The following is a 23283-nucleotide window of genomic DNA, read 5'->3' as shown; positions in this document are numbered from 1 at the left end:
TTTAGGAAGCGTAAATTCTAGTTTTACTCTTTCTGACAGTCTTGCTGGTTTTCTTCAGGATACAGTGTAATGAATATCAAAGATGCACAGACTGTCCTTCAAAGACCAACACAGATTTATTTTTTCCTCTCTGATTTCTCTTTTATTGACATGTTAGGAGCCATTTGTGGTTGTCTCCAACTGAGAAAGGTGCAGTGACATATCTGCAGTGTGGAAAGAGAAATGTAATAAAAAGCTTTATTAAGTCCTGGTAAAAAAAATCACCATTTTGTGTATTCTGAAGGGATGCTGATGGGAGGGCTGATGTGAGGAGATTGCTGTAGGACTTTCACTCACAGAATCACTAGACTGTGACCTAGACTGCCTGGAGGAGAAGGGTGTGCTGGGCAAGAAGAAATATTTTAAATTCAATTGATATTTTGGGGATTAGTTGAATTGTCATCTTCATATCTGAGCTGAAAGTGCCACCCATAGAAACCACACTGACTGGCAATGCTGGTTATATTTTCTCTTGTGTATGGAGAACAAAATTTACTTGCACTGTACATCATGTAAGACTTAATGGCAATAATTCTTTATTCAGTCTCTTTCTTTTCACAAAAAAGCCAATGCCTGCAATTAAGCTAAATGAATGCAGTGTGAAAGTAGAAAATTTGTGTGTGCAATCAGATGTGGGCACAACAAGCATACTAGCTAGATATTAAACACTATAACATTGTACAGTAGCAGTAGTTGGTCCAGATTTACAGATTTCCCATCAAACAAAGATTTTATGTGTGTGCATGCATGGAAGATGATGAGATATATGTGTATATATATGTACAATGGAAGATTATGAAGGGGGTTACTATTGCTATAAATTATTGGGATCTTTGGCATGATGAAGACATTGTTGTGGTAACTGTGAACAGTTAGGGAGCATTTGTGCACCAAGGTAGGTTAAAGCATGAGTTAATTAGTTCACTGAAAGTGAGACATGGTGGGAAAGTACAGTATAGAGCAGTTGTCTGCTCTCTAATTGTTCTTATTTAAAAGATGAATCTGTTTTGCATCACTGGTTACACTGACATGCTGCATACTGAACCAGCAGCAAAATCATGTCTAATTACCATAAAGCTAATAGGAAAAGGAAGGTGAAATCTCATGATTAGTTTGAGAGTTCTGTCAAGGGACAGTGCAATCATGTTTAATTTGACTGCCGTATGGCGTAGCTTTTCTTCACTGTTTAAAAATACCAGCCATGCAAGTTTATTTCTGAGGTTTGAGATGATAAATTCAGGCATTATGGTTGGCAGGACCATATGCATCTGAGAGCTGCGATGCTTCAGATGTGCCTGGCCTCCAAAGCTACCTGACTGGCAAAAGATCCACGAGGGCTCTGAGCTGTTGTACTGATTCAGCTAGTGAAAGAAGGAGGTTTTTCATAACATCTATTTGGTTTTGGTGGGTTTTTTCCTTCTGGAGAGGTTTCCTGGCCATCATTTTCTCATTTGCTTTTGTCTGTATTAAAACTTACACTTATATAGCGAAGCTACTTTTGAAAAAATCACTCTAGATTTAGGAAATTACAGGCTTTCAAGAAATTCTCTTTAACATTTAAAAAAACCATGTCAATACTATGAGAAAACAGTAATATTTTAGAACTAGCATAAACTACTTAGGTATATTCCTGGAGTTATTAGAGTTATTGTGACAACAGTAAGCAGTAAATTAATTCTTTGAACACCAAAGATTATATAAATGGCTTTTATATATACATATATATCTGTGTGTATTTATATATATCTAATGAACAGCTGTTCACAGGAGGTAAAGTTACAGGAGCTGAACAAGTCACTGCTCATCAGTTGAGCCATGTTAAATCACCATATGTACAGACCTAGTCTGCTCGACTTAAGAAGTAAAACCATGACCATGAAGACAGCATAAAGGAAGGCAAAAGCACACAATTCTAGGAGTTAGCAAAGTGCAGCTCAAATTATTATTGGGAACTTGTTAAGTTTGGGCACTGCATTACTTGTGCTTTTCTGTGTTCCAGGTTATCAGGCTATATGAGAAGCATGTAACTAGTCAGTGGTCCAGCTGCTTTGTTCCTGTGTGTCCCTCTTTAATAAATTCCCAAGACTCAATAACAGTAGCATACTGGACATGAGTAAATCTATTCTGCATCTTTTCTGTGTTGTCATAGTGGGAGGAATTAGCTGGAATTTACGGTAGCTGGTTGGCTGCATAACAGCGAAGGATCCCTCAAATAATCCATACTCCCATTGCAAATACGTGCTGCTGTGCAATAATCATTGCATAGTGAATTTTAGATATTGTTTGCATTTAAATCACCCAGAAAAACAGATTCAGAGGTAATTCAGCACTGATTTGTCTTAATAACCATGTACATTCTTTTTTTTTACAGACAGTAAATGTATATGTACAAGATGGAGGAACCGATTCCATACCTGTGAAAGTGCTGAACTGTGATACTATATCACAAGTAAAGGAAAAGATAATAGACCAAGTCTATCGAAATCTGCCGTGTTCTCAGTGGCCGAAAGCTGAGAGTGTAGTTCTTGGTAGGTAGCTACTTGTGATACTATATTGAGGAGGTGAAACATGTTGTGTGATTTTGTATTTTCCCAAAAAATGTCTATAAAAGCAATTTATTGGTTTGTTTGTTTTTTTTTTAAAGTTGAATTCATGAATTCATTTTGCTGGATGCAAAAATACAGCATTTTGCAGCAATCTTAATATGCTTTAAAAATTAATGCTTTCTTACAGAATTCTTTTTCCTGACTCTTAAAGTTTTGGTGTACTGTCATTAGTGTGCAAAGAGCCTGTTAATGACTATTAGCACAAATGTATTCATGTCTGACAGAGTCAGTATCTCAGGTACTAATTAATGTGATAATGACAGCATGGACAATTAACTGATGGAGAAGTAATGATGCAATTTCAGAAACTGGTACTGTTTTTGACTTGCCTTTATGATGGTTATTCAAAAGAATTGTAACTTATAGGAGCTGCACTTTTAGGAGATGATGAGCCACCAGCCTCTGAAAATCATCTTACTTGAAGACTTTCAAAATTGCTGTTCTCTTCTTGAGAAAAAAAAATTGACATAACTTAGAAGGCCTAATAATCTTATAATAAAAGCTCCAATTAATAGTTTTGCAATATCTTCATTACTGCCTTAATCTGAAAGTAGAGGATGCAATTCTTGCTCTTCAGAAAATCCTAGTAAATTACCTAAAATTGACTTTTCTATTCCATACAAAGTCCTACTCCTCTATTTCGGACTGATAGCAGTTCTTATTATATACATTTGTAGTATTCTATGCGAAGGAATTTAACTTTCGTGGAAAATAATCAGAAGTCATGTGCATGGTTAGGAATAGTTCATGCAAACTTCTGTAATAAAGGCCAAACTATTAAGCAATAAAAACCACACATCGTGGCATGTGCCAAATTACTTCTTTTAATGTTCCACAATGCATCAGTAGGTCTCTAAACTGAAACATTCTTGGAGTAGTTATTTTTGCACATGGTTAAAAACTGTTTTTCTCATTTTAATTACCCCTTAGAGTGGCGTCCAGGTTCTACTGCACAGATCCTCTCAGACTTGGATTTAACATCCCAAAAAGATGGCAGATGGAAACGTATCAACACACTAATGCATTATAATGTAAGGAGGTGTTTCAGAGCAGTTGTTCGCATCTGTTAACTGTTCTCTAGTAATAAATAAAATCTTTATTTGTTTTTAGAGAAACTTCTGTGCTACATAAAGAATAAAAAAAAAAAACCTAGCTCTGGGTCTAGGCAGTAAAAGCTTGGGAGCATGAAAGGCTAGGTCTAGACATATTGCCTAAACATCTTATCAAAAACACATCACTTCAATGCCAGCACTTTGGTTTCCTCATCATTGCAGTGTCCAAATCCAAATTCCCCTTTGAATATTGAAAAGCTCCTTTTGCTAGCTCTCATATTCCTGTCTTCTTTTCTTGACCACTTCCTACCCCTGAGAATCCTCTTTGTCCTTGCTCTGCTGCTAAATAGATTTTGGGTTGGTCTGGTTTGTTCAACAGTCCAGTCAGGAGAGCAGATGTTGACATTTTTGCGCTGTCTGTCTTAGGTTTCGTACTGTGCACGCTACCAAGCACTTGCAATCCACTTATCTTCCCTTTGTATGCTACTTACTGCTTTCTAACAAGGAGACATCCTGATTAGGAAAGTTAGAAATTAGTTTTCCCTCAGAAAACAGACAGGTCCGATTCTTCATGATAAACCCCGATTTTGTACAAAGAGTGCCCACACCAGATTGAGGAACCACTGAAGTCTTGGAGATGCTTTTAGCATTTTCAGTAATCTCAGAGGAGGTCTTGATGGGATCTTTTATTAAAGGAGGGGGAGGGAATCTGTTCTGAATTGCAGAGCCAGTTGCCCAAGAAGCCTTTGAAGGGCAGCATTAATCATAGGTCTAGATTTCTGCAAAAGATTACAGAAACCACAGTTTAGGTGTTAAGAAGGAGGTTCAGTAGTGCATACTTCTTTCGAGTAACATCCCTGTGTTTGTATTTTCAAAGGTCCGAGATGGTGCCACACTCATCTTATCAAAAATGGGAATTTCCCAGCAGCCAGAGGATAATCAGCAAGATGTCCCAGGGGAAAGTAAGTATCTTGTGGCTTCACTACCTCCCAAAATGACTAGAAGTCAAAACCCACAGAGAGGGAGTGACACTGCTGTCTTGATCTTGTTTATCAAGCATGTCTGTGGAGCTAGACTATATAGGGCTTATTCGTCGTGTGTTACATGCTGCAGACTTGCAATGCTTTTCTTTGTCCTCATTATAAAAGCCTTAAATAATGGGGCTTTAACCATAATTGCTGTGAGTCCATACCCCGGCTTAATAGAAAGCACTCTTAGCAAACATTTCCTTGCATATTTTGTTTCTTAATCCCACTACATCTATAGTCAAACCATGTTTCATCTTTCCAAAGCTTTCTCTCTTTTTCTCCTTTCTTCTCCCTTTTCTTACTTTCCTCTCCAAATTTCTTCCACTTCTCATTAGACTGAGAATTGAATGCAGTGTTCAAGATGAACCACAGTAGAGACCAGCTCCCCTCTCTGTGACATAATGGATCTGATGTAAATTTTTTTATTGCATTTCTTACAACTGTGTTGCCTTGCAAACTCATCTCTGTACGTTCATATTTTGTGTCTCCCTCCCTTTGAGTGATGTTTCACCAGCTACGCTAGCTTGGTTTTTCCAGGGTTTGTTGGTTGGCTTTGTTCATTGCATACATGTTATCTCTTTAGATGCAGCGTTTTCCACAATTCCTTTGTTCTTTTTGAGGTTTGCAATCCACTGTAAGTTAGTGTCAGGAATTTCCTTATAATGTTTCCTGTCTTTCACATCACTAAAGCAACTGTTGCATAATGCTTACATCGCTGTCTGCTGCAGTATGCTGGACTTCTCAACACAAAACGCAACCTGTTAGCTTGCAACCTGTCTTTTAAAGCTTTTACTTCTACATGTTAGTATTCTGTCTAGACCAATTTCTTTTACCTCAAAACCTCTTGAGACACAATATCTGTTACAGCCTAAAATGCACTCAGATTTTAATGGAAATATTTACTTGTAAATTTATGTTCTTTGTCACACGTGTTTTCTTTACATTTCAGATGTTCAGTTTCTCTTTTTTTTTATCCTTATATTCAGTTATTTTACATGAGGTAGAAGGTAGATTTATGGAATGATAATTGTTGAGATCATTCTTCCTTCTATGAACTTACTTGATATGCTTTTCTCTCCAGTACTGATTGCAAAAGCCATTGCTTCACCTAATAGTTTCATTCCTTTAAAGAGATTTACTGATCTTAGATTTAATAGGTTTTAAGGGCTGGGCAAACAGATTGGAAATAATATGCCAGAAATGTACATATTTCAAGAAGATGGGTCTCAGCTGACAGCTCTGACATATATCGCTATTTAACAAAAATGTGCAGACTTCCATTTCATTTGTGTTGAGTGTTGGCCAGGAAATTAGGACGGGCAGAATTACTTGCCATTTACTTTTTAGTCTGTCCTCCTGGATGCTTTCTCTTGAGACTTTTTCCAGCATCCTTGAAGGGGCTTCTAATGGTTGTGGCCATACCTCTGCTGCTATCCTCTCACCCCTTTACTGCAAGTGCCTGCCATAGTTGGCCAAGTAGTGACTACTCTGTCACAGCAGGTGCCAACCCAGCATGTTAACTTAAAAAGCCATCCAGGTTAATATAGAGAGCAGTGAAATGCAGCCAGGCAAGGAGATGATTCCTAGTCCCTGTTCAGTTTGGTTGCACTGATTGCTGAGATAACTGCTGAGGCAGTAATCGCCTCCACTGTAAAGAAGTGGAGTGGACCACGAATGGAACCTGGTGGTGTCCTTAGCTTGTGGTGTTCTGTCTCCCATTCTGGGCTCCCAGTCTTCATCATCCCCACCTCCCTACCCTTGTGGCAGACAGTAGAGGACCAGACCACATGGTTTTCTTTTTTTGTTGGTTTTTTTTTCTTTCCTCCTTCTCTACAATGATATCTTTAGCTATGATTCAGTATGATGAAGCTCTTTGAACATACATGATCTGTACTCCAAGATGAACTCCTTAATTATATGTGTGGCATACTAAATTGTAAAGGAAAAGCAGACTTCTGGGGACAGGGCTGTCACACAAGGGCTCTCGTACGCGAGAGAAAAATCTGCAGAGAGAATTTAGATCCCAAAGTATGGAGTGAAGACAACTTCCACCATGTTTCTTCTCCACACCCTGTCTTGCACCATGGTAGTGTACAAATTTGGGAAGACAGCATTTCATGCCAGGCTAGCCTGTTTTCTTTAGCGCTAAAGGGTCCTCAGAGCTCTCTGGTGCCAACTTGTTCTTTTGGAAAGCTATAAAATGTTACAAAGCTAGTGTGAAGGGAGAGCCTGCAGTGCCAGTGATTTGTGAGATGCTATGTGTATAAAAGGGAGAGGAGAGGATCAGAGGCTTCTCCTCCCACACATACACATTTATATGACACAGGAATTTACAGGGTTGGAATAAATAGAAATCCTATCCCGGCGCTATGAATGAGGCTTGTGACAAAGTGGTTTTCCTTTTATTCAGAGTCTCTCATTAACTTGCACCTTTTGCATTGAGAAGTGTCAGCTGAAGCCATTGACTGTCTGCCAAAGTACTAGGCTTTGCACGGAACGAAAATGTAAAATCATGTTCAGAGATGTTGCTCTAAAACCTGGCATTGCTTCCATGCTGCTTTTGATTCACAGCTTCTAACAGGAAGACACTAGGAGCTGGAGGTTGTGACAAATTAAATGCAGCATCTTTTGCTTCTGGAGATAATAAATGCAATTACTAATTTGTATCAAGATGGAGAATGGTCTCAATGATTTCATGCTAGTATTTCTGTACTGAACTATAAGGCAAAACAACACACTCTGTTATTCCGGGTTTTTTCTCTGGGGTTGTTTTTTCCTTTTTTAATTCTGAATAAAAATAGGCAGAGGGTTGCAGATCAGAAATACTGATTAGCAGATCCATGTAGGGCAGCCCTTCCTTCGCCTCCGTGGAGTGATGTATTCACGGGGGGGAGGAGACTGGAAGGAAGCTAATTTGCTGCAGGCCATGCAAGGGGAAAGGGGCTGCATTGCCTGTCACCATCTCACTTGCCTCCATCATGTTCACATCATGGTTCATATAGCTATAATTAGTCAGCACAGTCGATATTTGGCATTAATCCCCACCCACCCACCCACCCCCCCGCGCATTATTTTATATTGGCCAAAGAATGCCCAAGGGCCAAGACAAAGAGTTCGGGGAGAAGCATTTGACCCAGTGGGCGCAGTCTTCTCCCTGCTTACGGCTTGACACATAATGTGGCTACTGCAATAAAAAAGGAGGTGTTTCCCCTATCTTTTATTTTCTTCACCTCCTGCTTTTCCATTGGGGAAAATATTATCTCATAGAAATGTTATTTTCTCTTAGCAACCATACTGCTGACTTGTTTCGTTACCCCATGTTCTGAATTTCTCTTCCTCTTTCTTCCTGCTATTTTTAACAATGAAGTGGGATCTTTGTGTTGCAGAAGTTCATCTGGTTGAGCTGTAGTCTCTTAATCCCTAGTTTCCTATGAAATAACTTCTATTTCACTAGTAGCCAATTCTGTTGTTGCTAAACAAACACGGGCCAAATTAAGCTGCACACAAGGGCCAGGAGTCTCAGTGGAAACCCCTTTGGTTGTGTCTTTTCTCTCCAAAGTTAAACTGGGCCATAAACCATCAGGAGGGCAAAGAGAGCATAAATTCCTTTGAATCAAAGGAAGAAGCAGAAGTGTACCAAGCAACTGACATAAGGCTGGAAAATAGTTTCTGCTCTAACTGCGTGATTTGGTCTATTAATTTACAAAAGTAAATAACAGGCATTGCAAAAGAAATTCCAGACTTGAGGCCCAGCAGTGGTTCTTACGGTACTGGCGGATGATTGCTATGAATGGTATCAATTGCGAAATCGCAGCTGCTTCAAAATAAAGTGATAGCTTTTATTTATTTCTTGCTTCATTCACATGAACTTCCAAGTCGAATTAAGGACTCTCAAAGGACAACGTGATTTGATGTGGGATTTATTTTTTTTCCCTACCTGATTAAAAAGAAGTAAAGGCCCCAGAAGACTGCATAGCTAATGCTTTTCATGAGGATATATAAAGTAGATTCAAGCAGAAGTGTTGGCTTGGCCAGATTGCACATAAATGTTATTTTCCCCTGTGATGTAAAATAGTGAACATACATGCAAGCTGATAAATTTAATGTAGCTGTTGGGGAACTTAGTTAATAAACTATTATGGCCAAAAGTTTGAAAGGACAAAATTCATGCAATTAGAAACTGATATTTTCTGCTGTAACCTGGATTCAGTTACGTTAGATACATATATTAAAGCATAAAACTTCACAGTAATGCAAAATAATTTGTGCAATAGGGTTGAATCACAATTTTAATGGGAAAAATAACTTTCATATTTTTAAGACGTCAGTGATTTAAAATGCCCTGATTCAGTAACTTCCACTGGAAAAGCGCCATTGATTTTAGGGACTATGCCAAGTAGATACAAAAATTCAGAAATTAAAGGAAGAACAAGCAAAACCAGGAGATTTGCAACTGAGTTTGTGACGCAGAATCTTTTTTCAAGGGATATTAATTGCAAGTTAAAACAATTGTGTCATCTCTTTTAGAACTGTTTGTAACAAAAGATTCTCAAGCATAGAGTTTGTCTGAACATTCACGTTGATGCTGAAATGCAAGGCTGCCTTTATTCCACTGCGTGATCATTGAACTAAGCTCAGGGACCAGATGCATGACGAAGCCACGGGTAGCGTAGCGAGGCACTGTAATCAGATGAGCTTTCATTAGCATCCAGGTCCTTACTCCTGTTTCTCCTATATGGTAACAGACTTGATGGGAGTCTCTTTCTATTCTCTGGTTTCGGCTATGAATACTGACAAAGAAATTTTTAAAAACCTTATTATAATGGATTATAAATTTGCTGTAATCATTACCTCTGTCTGCTGGAGTTCACGTCCTCTCAGCAAAGGAATGCATTTTTCCTCTTTTCAGCTACAAAGTGAAGTGGTGCTGGTCAAATGCTGATAAAGGCAGGTTTGAACTGAGGTACCATACTTTGAACTCAGCGGTTAGGGTAGAAATGTAAATTGTAATGGCGATACCTAGAAAAAAGGCTGAGATCATAAATTCTTAAATCACCACTGCCAAATTCACCAGAGCTGCTACAGCAATATCTTGCCTTGTACCTGGAGTAGGCTACGATTGCTCTTTCTGTGGTGGCTGTTGGATCAGACCAAGCTGAGTTTCTGTAACTTGATCATGTGTCCTGGTTTTGGCTGGGATAGAATTAATTTTCCTCCTAGTAACTGCTATAGTGCTGGGTTTTGGATTTAGTATGAGAGTAATGTTGATAACACGCTGATGTTTTAGTTGTTGCTGAGCAGTGCTTACACTGGTCAAGGACTTTTCAGCTTCCCATGCTCTGCCAGGTGCACAAGAAGCTGGGAGGGGGCACAGCCAGGACAGCTGACCCAAAGGGCTATTCCATACCATATGGTGTCATGCTCAGTATAGAAACTCGGGGGAGTTGGCCGAGGGGCAGCGATCGCTGCTCGGGGACTGGCTGGGTGTCGGTCAGCGGGTGGTGAGCGGTTGTATCACTTGTTTTTTTCCTGGGTTTTGTTCCTCTCTCGCTCTCTTGTTGTTTTCCTTCTCATTACAATATATTATTGTTGTTGTTGTTGTTGTTCCAATTGTTAAACTGTTCTTATCTCAACCCACGAGTTTTCTTACTCTTGCTCTTCCAATTCTCTCCCCAATCCCACCGGCGGGGAGGGTGAGCGAGCGGCTCTGTGGTGCTGAATTGCCAACTGGGGCTAAACCACAACATCATGTCTCCGAGAATTCACAAAGGGGTAGAGTATTTCAGTGTGTGGACCTCAAAAAATTCACATACTGTGCTTTACGTGACCGAACAGGAGTTTCCTAATTGTGTGATTCCTTCCTCTCCCTTTGCTCTTGACAAAAGCAAGCTTTTTCAGCTTATGTATTACTGAACATTTAGTAACCGAGTTGTATATGTTGGACAGGAACAGAGTAATCTAGATCCTCTTGGCAAGAGGACAGGTATGTTAAGGATAGGGCATAAAGATCGTACATGTACTTATGTATATGATTATTTTCATGTTGCTGTTTTGGATGTGGGGCATTTTTTTGTAATTATTGCGATTACTGTTTCTAGGGCATGCACTCCTGGAAGATGAAAATAAGGTCTGGCATCTAGTCCGGCCAGTAGATGAAATAGATGAAGGTAAATCGAAGCGGGGCAGCGTGAAAGAAAAAGAGAGGACCAAAGCTATTACAGAAATCTACCTGACCAGACTTCTTTCTGTGAAGGTAGGGCTCAGATTGCCACGGTTACACCTTACTTCTATAGATTTTGAGGTACAACTGAAGAAAATGATGCAACTATGTCATGCGTTTGGCTGCAATTTTGAATATGTGTCATGTACATACAAGCTGGTGTTCAGGGCTCCAAGTGATTAATATGCCTAGAGGAACATTACTGGGAAAGAGATAAAATATAACTTCCGATCAAAGCTGAGAACCATGATTATGTGTTTGTTAAATAAGGATTTTTCTTGCAAGACAAAGATGGATATTCTCCTCTGTGCCACCTGTTTAGATAGTATTTTCTTGGGTTTTCTTTTGAACCAAATGCTTTATAAACTGCTACAGAGCCTTATATTTCCCTGTTCTTGTGTGTGACCAATGCTGCAGTAAAACCTAGAAAAATAAAAATGTTTTCAAATAATAGTAGTCCTTTTAGAGTATTTTTAGTGCTTATACTGCAGAATGGATCACAAGCAAAACAATTTTCCAAAGCATTCCTCCTTGCAGAAAGAAGTTAGAATAATATGTTTAATGACCCTAAAGCCAGGGTCCTTGTGAAAATGAGGGTGGTCTGGCTCCAGCTGAGGCCATTTGTCTAAATGTGAAAGTGGATGTGAAGGAAAGTCTGTGCATAGATGACATAGACTCAGGACAAACAGCCAGCAAGGTGCTCACATCCCTCTCTTCTGTTAATAACTGCTTTGCAGCCACCGCTTTTCTATTCCCAATAGCCAGTTTATAAATTATTACCAGTCTGGAGCTTTACTAACTCGTACAGAGCTGGTGAGGTGTTACGGCTGGGACCACAGCTACCCCTACAACCCAAGGACTGTCGATGTGCCCTTGCTGACAGCAGAGTGGCTTAAGCTCCTTGCTTTCCTGGTCCCTGCCCTGTTCTGAGGCTGGCAGCTGGAGTGACAGTGAGCGAGAGGATGCAGCCCTTCAAATGTGTTTGTAGGGCCAACCAGCTGAGCGGGGACGAAGTGCACGTGGCCTCAACAGGGTCATCTCTAAAACAAGGGGACAGGCTCAGAGGTCGCAGTCTCTAAGGTCCAGGCAGATGCAGGAATCCAACCAAGCACACAGCCTTCCTGGGACACTTCACTCCTTGGGCTCGGTGGAGCTTATGGAGCTGGGCCAGATTGGGTGTCTGATGAGACCCAAGTGCTTGCCCTTAAACAAAAAGTCAAATGCTCACTGGTACTTCTTCCTCTCAGTCTCTTTCTAAAATTGCATGGGGCTCTGGTCTCAGAGAAACTGGAGGTGGGAAGCTGCAAAACCATTAAAAAATGGCTAACAATTATTTTATGTGCACAACAACCCTGAAGTGTAAATGTATTGTATACTTAGCAACCAGTTTGTGCTTCTTCTGTCAAGCAGAAAGCACACCTTTCTGTGCAAAGTGTAGAATAGTTGGTGAAGTCGTAACCTTTCAGGCTAGAACATAAAATTGTTCTCTAGAAGATCTTTACTGTGTCGGCAGTTTGCAAGGTCACTGCACTAAGAAGTTGCTTGGTTTTTGTCACCCAGTACCCTTAGCACTCAGGATGAAGGCCATCAATGACCGCAACTGGATTATGGGCTGTTAGTGTCAACAGGAATAAAATATTCTAGGATGGCACCAAGTTCAGCCTGTAACACAAATGCAATAGATTTTTTTTCATTTGCTTTTAGGGGACACTTCAGCAGTTTGTAGATAACTTCTTTCACAGCGTGCTCAACTCGAACCACGTGGTGCCACCAGCTGTGAAATACTTCTTTGACTTTCTTGATGAGCAAGCAGAAAAACATGACATCAAGGATGAAGATACCATTCACATCTGGAAAACAAACAGGTACGGTATGAACAGAGTAATACTTGTATTGCAGAGAAATGAGAGTGTAATTCCCAGGTATGTACTGGCACACTTACCAAAATCAAAGTAAATTTCATTTATAATTCTCAGAATCATTTTAATTGAGATAATATGTTTATATGATCAAAAGGATTCCCTGTAAGCCTAGAAGCTGCAAAAATTAAACCAGTCTACCTATGGAGTTGTCATTGGCAGATTTACTACTTTATTTTTTCTCTTTCCTCAGAGAAGAGGAAAGCAAGAGGCAAATGGGACTAGATTTACCTGTCAAAGCACAAAATTGAATAAAATACTACTCGGGTAGTTTGTCTAACCATACGGACATCTTCTCTTGCTATTTGGGGCACTTGAGATTCTTCTCATACAAGTTTGGGGCTACTTGAGATTCTTCTCATACGAGTTTTTCTGTGAGAGGTGTAAAGGCTTGGTTTTCAGACATGGAAACCAGACAACAGATAGCTTGTATAAATGTTGAAATATAAAATTAAGCTTCCCTCTTGTGAGGAGATCAAAATGCAAAACTCGTACTTAATTTCATGTGATTTGCTTGTTGTAGAACATTTATTGTGTAAAAGGGATTATTTATCTTTTTCTTTGTTTTGCAGCCTGCCTCTTAGATTCTGGGTAAACATACTGAAAAATCCCCATTTCATCTTTGATGTTCATGTTCACGAAGTAGTGGATGCTTCCTTGTCAGTCATCGCACAGACTTTCATGGATGCTTGCACAAGAACAGAGCACAAATTAAGCAGAGTAAGTGATTTGCATTCTACATCCTGACTACGCTCATGCCTGACAAGACAAAGGGCATCCTCATAGGCAGTACCCATTCTCTGAGGAGATACAGCCTTGATAGTTTCTTTTTAGTTTTATAATGAAGTTAGCATTTCACCACTTAACAGGTTGGTGAACATGTCAGTGTTACTGTGTAGTCTACCAATTGATATTTGTAAAAAGGAGAAATAGCAACTGTTTTTATAAAAAGCAAGTTTAAGAACTGATTATTTCATGTCTACCAATAATTTAGCATCATCTTGCATTGATATATTTGTAAAACCCCACAGTAATGCTGTCTGTAAACTTCATCCTTTTAGGACAAATAATCCCACCAATGTTAATAAGCATCCAAATGTTATTATCTGTAAAGCTCAAGTGCATGTGAATGTAAAGGCTTGATCTTAAGTTCTTGACTTTCTTTTGCTTTCTAGAGATGTTAATAAATCAACCAAGTTTCTCTCTATTATAAATTTTTCAGGATTCTCCAAGTAATAAATTACTTTATGCAAAAGAAATCTCTAACTATAAGAAAATGGTGGAAGAGTAAGTATAGACTCTTTTCATGTTTATTCGGAGTTGTTAGGGCTTTAAGCCTGTGTAAGAGGAAAAGAAAATGCGGAGGTAGTCAAAGTCAACTGTCAAATGTTAAAAATTTTACACCTGAATGTTAAAATGTTCCCTTGGTGGTGGCGTTGGCAGGCTTGACATGGAGCGCCGTTATGACCCAGTGCATGTTCGTGTCTGTGCAGACAGACAGATAGATTTATTCAGGAGAAAATACGATGCTGTTTTCTGCAGTGGTTGTTGTTACCCATACGATCTGTCTAACCAATGCTGCACTTCCGTAACTCAGTAGAGATCAAATCCTGAAAACATTTTCCCAAACACATTTTTTCTATTTCATCTCTGACTTTATTCATTTACTAATTGGCAATTCTGTGAATACCATGGAAGATCTGCTGCAGGACAAAACTCTTGCTAGCTGATGACTTCAAAAGTTTGAAGACCTAAACTGATCATCGGCTGCAATTATAAATACATTTCTTTCCTGTGGTATGTCCCTGTACAATCATGTACAGTTTGCCTCTGTTGTGAAGGTACTAATGACTGTTGGAAGGCAGGATTACTAAAGGAATCATTGGTCTGTTGTGGTAGAGCATCTCCTGCATTATTAGGAAGCATGTTTAAAATAATTGCAAAATTGAAAGACAGAATTACCAGAAAACCGCAGTGTATTTCACCTAATTGAAAGTCTGTTTTCATCTGTTGCAGTTACTACAAAGGTATTCGTCAGATGGTGCCAGTTAGTGACCAAGACATGAATACCCATCTAGCAGAGATTTCTAGGGTAAGAATAAATTCTGTTTTCTTGTCCTGAAATTGGAGCCACGTATAGCACTGTTCTTCTTTGTCTTCTCTTTCTAACTCAACAAGTGGGTTTTTTGTATGGACAGACATCAAATGAGTTATTTCATAAATCTCTGAAATAGTCCTGTTTAGTGTAGTCCTGCCTTTTAGCCCTTTGAAATGTTGATTATTGAATTGAACCAAGAATTGTTATCATCACTAATCTATCCGAGTGATGTAGGTGCCAGAGCAAAGTGTTCGGATTTTTTCACATCCCTTGTGGAAAAATTATAGCAGTCTTGAATTGTGTTTTCTCTCCGCAGCATATAGAGGATTTTTAGCATCGATCATACTGATATCAAGTAATGACTGAATTCAGAGTGCTACCACAGCAAAAATTAGATTCCAGAAATGAAAGAGGAGGCACATATGTTAAGTATAGCCTATTTTAGAGCTGTCTGTACGAGGGCAATACTTCTGCTTTACGCTGCATGTGAGAAGCTCACCATGTGTTCGCTCAGTGGCACTTTTTCTTTTTGCGTTATAGGTTATTGGGGATTACCTCTCATGGAGAAGAGCAGAGGGGGGTGGTTGCTAGCTGGGGACTCTGGCTGGAGACTGGTGGAGCAAAGACACTACAAAACCTGCTTCAGTCTTGCAAGAGCCTGTCCGCTCCGCAGCTCAGCTTAGCTAGAGCAGGCTCATGCCTTCGAAGCACTCGATATAACTTGGAGAACCAGGAGAGGCCCTCACCAGTCTTAAAAGATGTTGTTTAGCCTGAGCAAAGAGACGGTGTACTTACTGGCTGGTTTGCTCATTTGCTTAATTTAGTTGAAGAGCTCTAGCGTAAGGAGGATGTTTGGGGAATTTTTTGTGGTTTGTTTATTTCAGTGCCCTTAGGACCTAACATTTTGCAGATCAACATCCTCATGAGAGCGTTTCTATTTTCAGTCATTCACTACGAAACTCATCTGCAGTGACGTTTCATTTTCCAGTTCACTTTATTTATTATACAAATTGAGATGTATATAAAATTAAAATGTTTGGTGATTAAAAGTAAATTCAATAGAATGTTTTAACATCAGCAGAATATGTTGATCCTGTCTATTTACATTATAAATTATGATAAAAATGAATATGGAAGGAGTGATCGAACATTGCAAATTTTGACCAGCTCTAGAAGTGACTTTTATAGAGCAAGGAAAGATGGATGTTTCTCTGCCGCCTTATGCCTTGGGTAGTCATTTATGCCAGTAGCAATATTTTGCAATTCTTCATTTTCTTCACTAACTTAAAAGACTAAAGGCATAGCTAGAGACTTGAATCCTATACGTTTGAATGAAAACGATCTGTTTAGACAGGTAGAGCACATTCACTAAATAAGTTAAATGTCAAGGGCAGGAGGGAGGAAGAGGTAATGGAAGGGTTATTTCCTGCTTCATTTAAAGTCCTTTTTCTCTCTGTCTCTCTCTTTCTCTCTCTCTCCCCTTTCCATCTTCATGATTCAGATGGCTTTTTCCAAACGTACATGTGCTCGTGATCTTGATGAGTTACACCTTTGCTGTAGTGAGGTGTGAATAATTTCAAAGAGTTAAAAAGAGCCGGAGAGAGGATTTCAAACAGCCATGACAATGACAGAACCAATGCTTAATATCTCAACAATAGGTAGATTGTACTGAGTAAATGCTTTAGTTATACATACCCATGTTGTTAACAGATGTTTGAGCTGTAGTCTGTGGTTTGACGTTCAGAGTTCAAAATATTTTCCACCTCCAGTGTTAGAGTTGTGGGCAGGCTGGAAAAACACCGGCGGAAAAGTCTTGATCGAAAAATCACCAAACAAAAGTTTTCTCACCCCTTTTTCTGTCCCAACCGTCATTTAACAAAAGTTACAGGATGCAGAGCCTGCATTTGGCAGTCTTGTATATTGTATCCAACAGTTGTGCATGTGCATAAATTTCAGCTGTCTGTGATCATATTTTGACACGTTTGCTGTCCGTTTGTGTTGTTTAACAGGCACATACCGATTCCTTAAATACGCTTGTGGCTCTACACCAACTCTACCAGTATACTAACAAATACTATGATGAGGTAAGTTGCAGCTTTTGTTTTCATTTTTTAATATCAGTGGTAAAAAGTTATGAAAGCTAACATCAGTCTAAAGGAACAATTTCTGGAATTCCCTGGATAATCAGGTAAAAGCAATGCTGAACAGAAAGCTCTAACTTTGCAGTTATATACCTTGCTTGGCAATTACACTGGTCAAGGGTGTGTTCTTATAAATGAACAATTTCATTATGGGCTATCTGGTTTTGGTAGTGACAGTTTAACAAGATCTGAAAGAGAAATAGATTTTAAAATCATTTCTCTTCAGTTCTACCATCCTAATTCCTAAGAATTAGGACATAAGAATGTCACGGAGCAAAAAGTAGTCATCAGAGCTATATCAGCTTTCAAGATAATGTTTTTTTTATTAGGAACAATCCATTAAACTTGTTTGCTTGTAGGAATGGGCCCATGCCTTTTTAATTAGTTAAGATGCACTTAAAACTTCCATGCATGCTACCGTCCCTGTTTTGCCGTGCCAAATGAAGTGCCTGCCCAAGGTAAACCCAAGTAGAGTTGAATATAGCCTGATTCAAAAGGAGACTCACAGATTCAGTCCAAAACGTTTCTTAGTTTTTTCACACCCTGTGGAAAGGGGGACAAAGAACAGCCCAGCTACACTGGGATGGCTATGGCTCTCCAAACTTAATCTGAAAACAAAAAGAGAGAAGGAAACTTTTATTCAAAGGTTTCCATGGAAATGAATGCCTCCAGAAAACTCTCAGAATTAAATCAAAGCAAGTAAGAACAGATGCTGAATCAAAAAGGAGTACAGCACATGTGAGCTCTCTTCGGTTTGTCTTGCACCTCAGCACAGTTCGTGTTTTCACTTATATTTTGCACTAAAGGCAGTGAGTCTCATCCTCAGCTTCACTGCAGCTGCTTTATACAGGAGCAGCCAGCCTGTCGCAGCTTTTAAACAGATGTAAGCAGGGAAAATCAAATCACCCTGAGAAGTCTTGCAATGAGGGTCAGTAGGGGAAGGGGCCAGAGGAATGCAGGCCAACCCGATGGCGTTGGTTTCCCCGCCCCTCATCCCCAGCGCTAACCAAGCTGGCTTTCAACGCCTTCCCAAATGTATCCGTGGCCTGACCTCTTACAGAAGCACTCAGGGACCCTGGATGACAGATGGACCGTAAAGCCCTGATTCTTCCACACCCCTGTGTCCCTGCTTCCACTCACGGTTTCACGTTTAGTGGCAGGCACAGGTGGAGTCACCAGTCTGTGGGACTTCATCAGTGGCAGGGCAGCAAACCCCAGTGCGTAGCTGCAGCTCTTCCCTTCACATATATCACTGTATGACAACAAGGTGCATCTGATGAAAAGGCTGCTAATTCAGAGTTATGGAGATAATCTGTCAAGAACCATTCAGTAAAATTAATAGAGCTTATTTACTTTCCATGAAAATGTTTTAATTTGCATAAATTGGAACATTTTGCAGCTGCCCTTGTCTTTATTACTGACGCAGTGGTTCCCAGCATGCGCTGTACCTTCTGCATCTCTGCAGGGCTTGACAATGACTAAGTGGGTACATTCTAATTGTCCACATTTATATGAAGGATATATTCACCAGCAGAGATAATCATGAATTATTTAGTCTAGATTTGAGGAATTACAGCTAGATGTAATTGTTTAAATTAAGGGAACAATATCAAATTAAATTAGGCCCAATTTAAATACTGTAATAAGTGTTTATTAACTCTGTCTTGTAAAAATGTTTGCACGCTTTAAAAAACAAATCCATTAAAATAATTATTTCTAAACAAATTTGCTCCAGTGTTTGAAACTCAAATGCTATACCAGCCCTTCAAAGCGAAATTATTGGCTAGATTGATACTGACTGCATTAATCTCCATTGTCAATGATCTGCAAGAAGTAGTAAGAACCACAGGTAGTGACAGGCAAACTCTGTTTCTCCAGTTCTTGTACTTGCAAGTTCGTACAGCATTTCAACAGAGCTGAAGGTTTCTGCTTGATTACAGTGTCTGACTTTTATTAATAAAGCCAGTTCTAGAAGAGGAACGGTTTTGCCGTGTAACACATTCTCCTAATGGAGAAATCTAATAGTTGGTGGAAAAGTTTCCCTAAAGGATGGTGGAAATGAAAACCTTTCGAAACCTTTGAAATTTGATCTTGAGAAGCCCTAAAAAACTCTATTTGAAGAAAGCCTTCTCATAACAGTTGACCTTTTCTAGCTCTTGTTTTCAAATCCCTTGTGTCTCAGAGTCATACCTTCCTATATATATATATTCCGTACAGCAGAAACTGCATGCGGGATGGTGGGGGGCTCCTCTGACGAGCTCTTTGCTTCCTGAGCTACGTGGTGCTGGGCCAGAGTCTTGGCATTTCTTGGCGAGAGCCAAAGGGGAGCTGCCGGCAGCTCCCTGACGCTGTGGCCAGACCGTTTTCTTCATCATACTGTCTATAGACACAAGCGACCTTGCGTTGCCTACCTAATGGCTGTGTGTGGACCACCCAGGAGCTTCTCATAACCAAAGCTCATGGGGATGGGGCTTAATTACTGCTCGTAAATGGCCTTTAAGCCTTGTAGGGTGGACTGTAAGTAAAAGCACTGATTCTTAAATAGCTATAAAGACGTTTTTCCCCCTGCCTGCTCCATCTTGGAATGTAGTATTTCACAAGATAAAGTACTACCTATTAATTCGCTTGGATCCCAGCATAATGGGAAACATTACAGCAACTTAGATAAAGTAATGGAGACGATCATTTTTATTGCCTTTGTATAAAAATAGAACATGGGGCCTACTAGATGGGCTTTACCTTAGGTACAGAGTGAATGCAAAAGACTCTTTACAACCACAGTAGTATCAAACACTTGGTCCGGGAACTATGTCGTATATTTTAAGCTAAATGATTCTAAATATTCTCTGTTTATTTCTTCCAGATTATAAATGCACTTGAAGAGGATCCAGCTGCACAAAAAATGCAGCTTGCCTTCCGTTTACAGCAAATAGCAGCCGCATTAGAGGATAAAGTGACTGACCTTTGACTCAAAAGCCGCAATAAAGAAATCTGATCTGAAGATGTTCAAATTCATTCTTCCTGTTAAGGAAATAGTGTTCTATTTTTTAATGTATAATTACAACTTTAAATGAAAGATTTCATGTTTTTTTGATAGCAGAGGTGTAATGTAAAAAATTTTTACTGTAAATTATGCTTCTAATTAAAAGCTGTGTTGTGTGTAAATGGATCTTCTGTGGGAAAGAGAGTCCTTTGGTTGGGGGCAGGGTGGGGGGTGGAAGACGGAAAACCTATAGTTCGTTTAATTTAGTAGAATCTGAGACATCAGCATTTAGGATTCATTACGCAAGTAAATTCAATACTATAGCATCCTTTCTACGTTAAGCAATATTTGTACTAGGAAAACAATAACATACTCAGAGACACATGCAATATCCCCTTTTATTTTGATAACTGGAAATTGACTTGCATATAGCTCTAAAACTTAGTCTATGCTCATAATGAACATCGTGACCAACATGTCTGATTTCTCTGCAAGATCTGAGAATGGGATTTGCTACCACACACGGTCTTAATTTAATTATTTATGTCCATGGTGATGCACAGTACTGCGCCCACCACAGTTGGCTGCGACGGAAATAAGACTAATGTCAATGTAGGAAGGTTCTACTGATAAAGTCTCATTCGGTTCAGAAATCACTGCAAAGAAGGAATTAGTCCTTAAAACTTTACAACTCTTTGTTATTATTGTGAGTTTTATGATATATGCTAATGTGCCTTACTTGTACTAATTCTGTGAATCTGATGAATGGTTTTGTAAAAAGAAGCAGATCAGAAAAAGAAATATTTATGTGCTATTGAATGACTTTTGTGTGAAAAACATGACCAGCAGAATGCTTGTAATTAGCTGCTTGCCGAGAGTGTGCTGTTTAACATGATTTGATTATGTATAATATCTTATTTTAGAATGGTTCTGATGATTTTTTGTTTGAATCTTGGAACTGTCCTAGAAATACCATCACTTGTTTTTATTGTATTTGTGATGTAAAATACCAGTATGATATTGGAAAAATCATATACCCGTCTATCGAAAACCACTCAGTCAGTTTTGAGCCTTGGAATGCTGCATTTGATTGAATACACACCATAACCCATAGCAAAGACAATTGAAATAACCTGTCAGAAAGTGTGTGTTTACAATATAGGTAAGCTCCGTACAAATCAAAAAGTTAGGTACATCTTCTTAAATTGCTGTATTGCACATCAAAGAACTTTATTCCTCTTTGTCTCGCAAGTTTTTGGCAGTAAAGTAGCATTTTAATGAAGCACTGCCATCTGTACTCCTTCGTTCACTGTCCTGCCAAGCGCCCGGACTCTGCTGATTCTCAGCAAGCTAACGCAGTGTCTCTGCCCGCCCTCCCTGCCCGGCAGGTTGTCATACAGTGACTTTTACTGTTTGTTGGTATTTCCCCCCTCCCGCCTTTTGAAGATTTCCTAGTATTTGTCCATGGGCCTTTCCTTCAGTTTCCAAAAATCAAAAGCCTCGCCAGAACTGGTTTCCTGCCCAGGAGGCTGGGAGGGGGTTTTTTGGTTCGTTTTGTATTCGACTTCTTGCATTTGTGTATAATCATTCCTGAACCTGCCTGGGCTGTAAGTTATTTTACACTGTTTAGGACTGAGGTACATGACTTCTACGTAAAGGTGCTTTGCCAGCTACTCCTTCATCAAAAAAGGCATCCTAATTTCACGGCTAATCTGTTTCTTTGTCATTATTTGTAAATCCTGTTAATTGTAAATCAAATACAATGTTGTTTTTTTCCACCAAGTGTCACAGGATCTTTATTGAAATTGGGGGGTGGGTATTGAAAGAGGTTTGTAATGCTTCCTCCAGGGCTGATAGAGCAGCAGCGTCCGTCAGTCTGCGGTTGGTAATGGGGGAGCACAGCACATCCTGCAGATGGTATGCCTGACATCATGCCCTTTTTATGGGCATTTGCTCTGAAAAATGAGAGTACTCCTGAGAAGAGAGGATGTAGTGCAACATCCCGTAGCGAGGTCTTCTTGCTTGATGAAAATCCGTCTTGGGACCTCAAAGCCAATTAAAATACAGGCTCAGCAGCATCTCTCCAGAGATCAGAAAGCCCTGCTTGAGCAAGTAGGGCTTTCAGAGGGAACATTACGTGTCCCCTACCATCAGTGACTTGATGCAGAGCAGCTGCAGGCGTGCGCAAGTTCGTGATGGACCCATTGGTCACTCTTTGGTGCCCTGTTTTTTACATCCTGGGAAATTTGCCGGCTTTCGGCGCTGCAGTGCCGTCTGCCAGGGCACACGGAGGCAGATAACTGTGAGCAGCTGCAGCTACAAAGGAGACTTAATGCCAGTTCTTCAGTTTCTCTAAGTCATCTCTCCTGCAAGCACAGAGTTGGAATTTGAATTGAAGAACTGAGCTGGTTTATTTTATTTTATTCTTTCCCCTTTTGGTTAAGCTCCTCCAGTGCTTGTTTTTCCACTCCGGTGCTCTGTTTTGTCCAAGCCTAGTTTTTGGCTTCAGTTTTCCCTATGTTTTAGCAATCTGATTCTTAAAGGCTTCATGCTCCTCCTTTGGTTTCTGCTGCTCCTGCCATCTGGTTCATCTGCAAGATAAAAGAAAAAAGCTCACTGGGGGTCTCCCTCCTTTTCATCCCCTCTGCAACCCCTCTAAGGGGCACTTTGAGCACAAGAACCTTTCTCTGCATAATAGGAGCCACTCTACTCCGTAGTGGCAGCTGTGAACAAAACTCCCTTGCTTGGACGTCTCCCAGCCGTAGTTCAGAGGTGGGTGCAGGCTGTCGACCACCACCAGCAGGTCTGAATCCCATTGCTGATTTCAGCCTCTCCAAAGGGTTTGCTTGTCTCCTGAGCAGCAAACAAGCAAGTAGGGATCTCAGATGATGGGACAAGGTCCCTGTCCCTGCTTGCCTAATACAGAGTAACTCGCCCAGCTGAACAGGAATTTGGTTTTTTGTCTCTGGCCAGGAATTTACTCTCTACTCCCTAGTGCCAGGTTTCCCTCTGACACCTTACTAGATCTTTTTGCCACCCTCTATATGCTACAGATGTATAAGCAAGTGGTTATGGGTGGAGGGGACCTCGGCTAGCTCGCGTATGTGAGGCATAGTGCTTCCTCAAGATGGTTTCTCTGATCAGTCTGTTACAGCCGTACTTGAGCCTCCCCCTTCTGCTGGCTGCTGTGTTGGACA

At 40.0% G+C, this 23283-nt stretch overlaps 1 protein-coding gene across 2 annotated transcripts in view; it reads left to right on the top strand.

Annotated features, from left to right (window-relative positions):
* The window catches only part of PLXNB2 (plexin B2), a 119963-nt gene extending 98099 nt beyond the window's left edge, over positions 1–21864 (top strand). For both annotated transcript variants that reach the window (XM_075492952.1, XM_075492961.1), the window contains 10 exons: positions 2411–2567; positions 3576–3676; positions 4575–4659; positions 10824–10978; positions 12650–12810; positions 13437–13584; positions 14087–14151; positions 14881–14956; positions 16972–17046; positions 19967–21864. In XM_075492952.1, the coding sequence (XP_075349067.1) occupies positions 2411–2567; positions 3576–3676; positions 4575–4659; positions 10824–10978; positions 12650–12810; positions 13437–13584; positions 14087–14151; positions 14881–14956; positions 16972–17046; positions 19967–20071 (1128 nt within the window). In that variant the 3' untranslated portion in view covers positions 20072–21864. The remainder of the gene's footprint in view (positions 1–2410; positions 2568–3575; positions 3677–4574; positions 4660–10823; positions 10979–12649; positions 12811–13436; positions 13585–14086; positions 14152–14880; positions 14957–16971; positions 17047–19966) is intronic.
* The last annotated feature ends 1419 nt before the right edge of the window (positions 21865–23283 follow it).

This window comes from Mycteria americana, chromosome 1 (genome assembly GCF_035582795.1).
Source record: "Mycteria americana isolate JAX WOST 10 ecotype Jacksonville Zoo and Gardens chromosome 1, USCA_MyAme_1.0, whole genome shotgun sequence".
NCBI classification, from domain to species: Eukaryota; Metazoa; Chordata; class Aves; order Ciconiiformes; family Ciconiidae; genus Mycteria; species Mycteria americana.
The sequence above is the reverse complement of the archived record's forward strand: the minus strand, read 5'-3'. Positions and strand labels throughout refer to the sequence as shown.